Here is a 6,058-nt window from a genome sequence, read left to right as displayed (position 1 = left end):
TAAATTATACTTATATTCACATAATTGCTATAATTTGGAGCCTTAGTTCTGCCAGATTTTCATTAGCTGGCAGAGCAAGGATTTACATTTAGGTCTCCCATCCCTAAATTCTGGGTGCCTTCACGTGACCTTGGTTGTGTCGGGGAAGCAATGGAACAAAGGCACGGAATTTGGGGGCCGAGAGTCCTGGTTTCAAATTTAAGCTCTTTACTCACTGCCTGTTCACCTTGAGCAAGCTTTTAAAAAAATCATTTTGAGCCTCAGTTTCCACACTGGTAAAGTGCAGATAATATTGGCTACCTCCTAGGCCTACTGTGAGGTGTAAATGAAATAACCATACACTGGAAAATAATAGTTACCCCATGAGTTTTAGTTCTCTTTGCTCCCTTTTCACCATCCCAGTGGCCCAGGCACAGGGGAGCAGCTATGAGGGGTGGAGGTAGTGGATGGAGGTAGTGACAACTGGACAGACTTGGCTCCTCAGGGGAAGGCACTCAGACTGGGCAGGAACCAAATGTCATTTGTGAGGCCACTCCCGATTTATGGGATTTGGTACAAAGACTTTGAAGAGGCAATAAAATTCATATTCTGCTAGGAAGTCACAACAGCTGAGAGTCCTGCTTAGCAAACCAAATTCAAATTCAACTTTTTTTTTTTTTTTTTTTACAAGACAAGGAATTCTGGATGGGTGCAAATATCACAGTCTAATGAGATTAGCTTTCTGGAATAAGAGTAGGCTTTCCCAAGAGTAACACGCCAACACCCCATGAAGAGGGTATATAAAAGCCCCAGAGAGGCCTTGAGAACCCAGAACCCCAGCTCCTTGCTGATCTGTGACCTTCCTCTGCTAGCATCATGACCACCCAATTCTGCTCCCCAATGTTCTCTTCTGGGTCTGTCAAGGGTCTCTGTGGCACAGCAGGTGGCATCTCTCGGATGTCCTCCATCCGCTCTGTGGGCTCCTGCAGGATCCCTACTCTTTCTGGTGCTATGGGGTCTGCCTCCTCCAGCAGGCTGGGCTTCTCTAGCCTTGGGAGCTGCTTGCCGGCCTCCTGCCTGTCCTCTAGCTGCCACCCCTCTGGCTTTGTTGGGAGCGGGGGTTGGTTCTGCGAGAGCTCCTTCAACGGCAGCGAGAAGGAGACCATGCAATTCCTGAACGACCGCCTGGCCAACTACCTGGAGAAGGTGCGCCAGCTGGAGCGGGACAATGCGGAGCTGGAGTGCCGCATCCGGGAGTGGTATGAGTCTCAGAGCCCGTACATCTGCCCAGATTACCAGTCCTACTTCAAGACCATCGAGGATCTTCAGCAGAAGGTAACGGGGACGTGGCCCCTGTCCTGCTGGGCAGAGCTGGCCTCTCTCCAGCTGGGCAGCCCAGCCCCTGGTGGGGGGGGGGGTTCTGTGTCTCATACCAAGGAACTACAGATGGGACTGTAGCTCTGAGGGGTCCTCCTGTCAAGGCAAGCTTTCCTTTCTAGGGTCTTGGTTTCTTGGTGGACCCGGACACCTCTGCCACTTGTAACCTGTTGCCGGCCATTCCTGCCCTTCCTCGCTGTTGCTGCTATAGGAAGGGCAGTAACATGCGCCAAGGCGCTACTGGACACAGGCACCATGTCTGACATGTTCCTCTCCATGGCTTACTTATTCCTCATCTTGGAGAGATGGGTATTATTGGACCCATTCAACAGATGTGGAAGTTGAATTTTAGGGAGGTTCTGACACTTGCCCAAGATTACACAGCCTGTTAGTGTTGGATGCAGAGCCTGACTCCAGGTCGGCCTGGTTCTCTCCACTCACCGTAGTGCATCCTACTGTGCCACTGGGGGCTACAGACGCCAGGACTGACGGCCACTGACATTCTTATGATGTCCCTCCTAGGACTGACACTCCGTTCACACCTGGGCCCAGGGCTCAGGGCTAGAAATACTGCAGGTGCTGGTGGCACTTAAAGGCATGGTCTCTGTGAGCTGGCTTTCCCCCTCCCACCTGCCCCCACCGTACTGGCCCTTCCCCAGCTCATGGGACGCCCCTTGCTCCCCAGATCCTGCTGACAAAGGCTGAGAATACCAGGCTGGTTCTGCAAATTGACAATGCCAAGTTGGCTGCCGATGACTTCCGGACCAAGTAAGCAGGCCTGATCAGGGGAGGTTTCTGTGCTGTTCCCTTTCCTCTGTCCCTTGCCTTTGGGAGCTGGTTAGGTGGGAGAGAGGCCAGATGGAGCTGTAAGTGGAAATGCAGCATTGGCCCTGGGATCCCTTCCGGGTCAAGGGAAAGGACCACCGTGCTGCTGACCCCAAATCAGCTACTGCAGTGGGACAGCAGAGCAGGGGCCCTCCCTGTGTGTGGCTCCTTTGCCACAGACTTGGCAGGGTTCCTTCTGTGCAGGTACGAGACGGAACTGGGCTTGAGGCAGCTGGTGGAGGCCGACACCAGCAGCCTGCGTAGGATGCTGGACGAGCTGACCCTGTGCAAGGCTGACCTGGAGATGCAGGTGGAGTCCCTGAAGGAGGAGCTGCTCTGTCTCAAGAAGAACCACGAGGAGGTGAGGCTGGTGCTACATGACCTCCTAATATTTCCCCTCCAGCGGGGAGCCACTATCAACCCTTGGGTGTAGCAACTGTGACACCACTTCTGCAGCAACACCAGCTGACATTTGTTGATGGCACACTTACTATGTACCAAGAACTATACAGAATAGTTTGCATTTCCTTTTCATTTCATTTCATCCTCACAATAATCTCAGGAGGGATATACTATTACAAGCTCCATTTTACAGATGAGAAAACTGAGGCACAGAGTGGTTAAGTCTCTTGCCTGAGGCCACACAGATCCTGCACTCCTGCCCGTGACACCAAATCCCCCTTTGGACTGTAGTGCATGATAATTCTTTTTGCTTGGTGCTTGCATCATTTCACTTTACTCTCCCAAATCCCCTGAGGAAGTAAGTATAAGTCCATGAGGAGACAGAGGCTCAAAGAGGTTAAGTATCCTGTTTAATGTCACATAGCTGGCAATTGAGAGAGGAGGTTTGAACCCAGGTCAGTTGAACCCCCTCATCCAGCATCCTTTTCACCACCTTCTGCCGTTTTGCCTCCTCTGCAGGAAGTCAATGCTCTCCGTTGCCAGATCGGAGACCGATTGAATGTAGAAGTGGATGCTGCCCCACCAGTGGATCTCAACAAGATCCTGGATGATATGAGATGCCAGTATGAGGCCCTGGTGGAGAATAACCGTAGAGATGTGGAGACCTGGTTCAACACCCAGGTGGGGCTGGGGGCAGCCCAGGACCACCAGTTCCTGGGGTGGGGTTACCCTTGACAGTAACTTCACGTGGTCTAACCATACTCTGGGCTTCCTCATGTTTCTCAGACTGAGGAGTTGAACCAGCAAGTGGTGTCCAGCTCGGAGCAGCTGCAGTGCTGCCAGACGGAGATCATTGAGCTGAGACGCACAGTCAATGCCCTGGAGATCGAGCTGCAGGCCCAGCACAGCATGGTGAGTGACCCCTGCCTGAGACTCTCCACCCTCAGCATGTGAGTTATCATGGGGTGTGATCACAGGGACACGCAGAATCCCAGGGCTGTGGGTGTCTGGGTGGGATTCCCTTCTGTTGACAGTTCTCCCTCTCTCCTGCTGCAGCGGAACTCCCTGGAGTCCACCCTGGCAGAGACGGAGGCCCGCTACAGCTCCCAGCTGGCCCAGATGCAGTGCCTGATCAGCAACGTGGAGGCCCAGCTGGCCGAGATCCGCTGCGACCTGGAGCGGCAGAATCACGAGTACCAGGCCCTGCTGGACGTCAAGGCCCGGCTGGAGTCGGAGATTGCTACCTACCGCCGGCTGCTGGAGGGAGAAGACTGCAGGTGAATGGCTATGGGCCCAGCGGAGCCAGGGCTGGGGAAAGGGCTCACCTTGACCCACCCTCGGTGTCTGCATCCGTCCCAGAAGTGGTTATTGCGCAGATGAAGGGGGACTTCAAAAGCCTCTTGAAAGAGATTCCTTCCAGCCCCAGGCTTTGGTCATTCACTGGGGAACAAGCTGGCCCTACACGCAGCACTTCTCCAACCATTACTTTTGGCTGGGAGTTTCTAGTCTCAATCCCTGCAGCCCTTGGGGATTTCAGAGGCATTGTCTGAGGCTGTCGTTGTTGTCACCCACCTATCTTACTTGATTCCCTAAATCTGTTTAACCTGGATGTTAGTGCAATGCCCTGATACCACACGCTCCCTGATGTGATTTCATTTCCCCAGGCTGCCTGCTCACCCTTGTGCCACAGAATGCAAGCCCGCCACGAGAGTGCCTTACGGCTCGAGCATGCCCTGCACGCTGGCTCCCCAGGTCAGCACCCAGGTCCGCACCATCACCGAGGAGATCAGAGATAGGAAAGTCATTTCCTCCAGGGAGCACATGCAGCCTTGCCCGTTGTAACCGGCCACCCCGCCCACTGGGGCCAGCTCTGGCCCACAGGAAGGAGGACACCCCTGTGGCTCCCAGCTCTACATGACCCCCCTTCCCTAGACGGGCTCCCCGCTCAGCAGGTTTTTCTACCAAAATACTTCTTATATCATGTTCCTGGACTTAACTGCTTTTATGCGTGCAAAACTAGGTTTCCCTGGAAATTTACCCAATAAAGTGTGTTCTCTTGGCATAGCAAACTCGACTCTGTCTATTCTCATGTGGTTAGTTAGTGGGGGGGGTGTGATCAGGGGTTGCAATGAAGTTCTGGGTTTTGGCTTCAGGTCTGTCTTCTCTGGCTCTGAGTGGTAGGAAGTGACAGGGTGATGAAAAATATTTAATAACGGGGATACCTCAGGCTCTAGTCCACGAGAACAGACACTGACCCAGTTGGGATGGGTGCTGGTCATAACCCACAGAATTCTTGGCCCTGCCCATGGGTACCCCCCTGGGTTGACCCCAGAAGAGGCAAAGGCTCCTAGGCCAGTCCTCCTTATAGACCTGCCTAGATCTGGTTGTCCTCTCTTCCCTTCAGCTTCTCTCTTGTCGAGCTTCAATTAACCTGCTCACCTACCCCCAGGCCTGACACTGGAGACAGTCCAGGAGAATGGGTTCCAGGACCAACCAGCGAGAGGCAAACTCCAGGCCACCAGCCTGGGCTAACTACCCCAGGGAGAGGAATTGGGGTGAGCGGGGAGATGAAGGTGGGAGGTGAATCCGTGTCCCTGACACGGGATCCAGAGCTGAAGTGAAGGGCAGGGACCGTGAAGGGTGTGGAGAGATCAGACATGGAGCAGTGGGGAGAGGACCTTGAGGAGTGGCAGACTTCAGAGCGCCCGGGACGCTACCGGCTGAGCTGTACCTACCTGGGCATTGAACCTGACTGCCAGGCCCTGCACCCCTCTGGTCAGAGGAGCATGGCCTGTGAGAATTCTGAGGGCCTCACACTTTTGTCTCTTGCCTCGTTCTTCAGTTGAGAACACAGGCCCAGAGAGGGCAGTGACTTCCCCCAGGCCACACAGTGGTGAGGGTTAGCGATAAGGCTGTTGCTCAGCTATTGGAACTCTGATTCTGGTGCTTCTCCCAGCACACAGGTTCTCACCTCTCTCTCTGTGTATCTGTGTCTGTGTGTGTCTCTTCTTTTCTGCCTCTGGGCTCTTCCTTGAGCCCAAGACCTCCATGGGAAAGACCTGGCCCTGCTTTACGTCACCAGGAATGTGGTGCTTAACCAGAGGTGTAGCAAACACATCTCAGACCTCAGGGGAAGACGTGCGTGGGCAGACTTGGAGCATCCCGAGCTGAGCCTGGCTCTGCACTTGGCGGTGGGCAGCCAGTCACGTCATGTGACCTCTCTGGTCTCGGCTGGTTCATCTGTGAAATGGGGCTGCAGGAGGCTCAATGGGACAACGTGTGTACAGTACTCAGGAGGTGGCAGGTACAAGTGTCGGTGGTAAATGAAGAGTCCCTGGGCTGAGAGTGGGGAATGGGAACCCCCGGGTGGGCCCGAGCTCTTTGCTTCTTTACATGGACACTGGCGGGGCCCATGCTTTTGGCCAGCGACACCCTGGGAGCTGTACAGTGAGCCTGGAGGCCCTGGCCTCAGAGG

The 6,058-nt window shown here is 54.3% G+C and overlaps 1 protein-coding gene across 1 annotated transcript; it reads left to right on the top strand.

Annotated features, from left to right (window-relative positions):
• The first annotated feature begins 855 nt into the window (after positions 1 to 855).
• KRT36 (keratin 36) lies at positions 856 to 4,425 on the top strand. The gene is made up of 7 exons (XM_019747542.2): positions 856 to 1,314; positions 2,042 to 2,124; positions 2,386 to 2,542; positions 3,103 to 3,264; positions 3,370 to 3,495; positions 3,640 to 3,860; positions 4,248 to 4,425. The coding sequence occupies exons 1-7, from the start codon at positions 856 to 858 to the stop codon at positions 4,423 to 4,425; spliced, it is 1,386 nt and encodes a 461-aa protein (XP_019603101.2).
• The last annotated feature ends 1,633 nt before the right edge of the window (positions 4,426 to 6,058 follow it).

Source organism: Rhinolophus sinicus, linkage group LG15 (assembly GCF_036562045.2).
Source record: "Rhinolophus sinicus isolate RSC01 linkage group LG15, ASM3656204v1, whole genome shotgun sequence".
NCBI classification, from domain to species: domain Eukaryota; kingdom Metazoa; phylum Chordata; class Mammalia; order Chiroptera; family Rhinolophidae; genus Rhinolophus; species Rhinolophus sinicus.
This window is presented reverse-complemented; position numbering and strand designations above follow the sequence as displayed.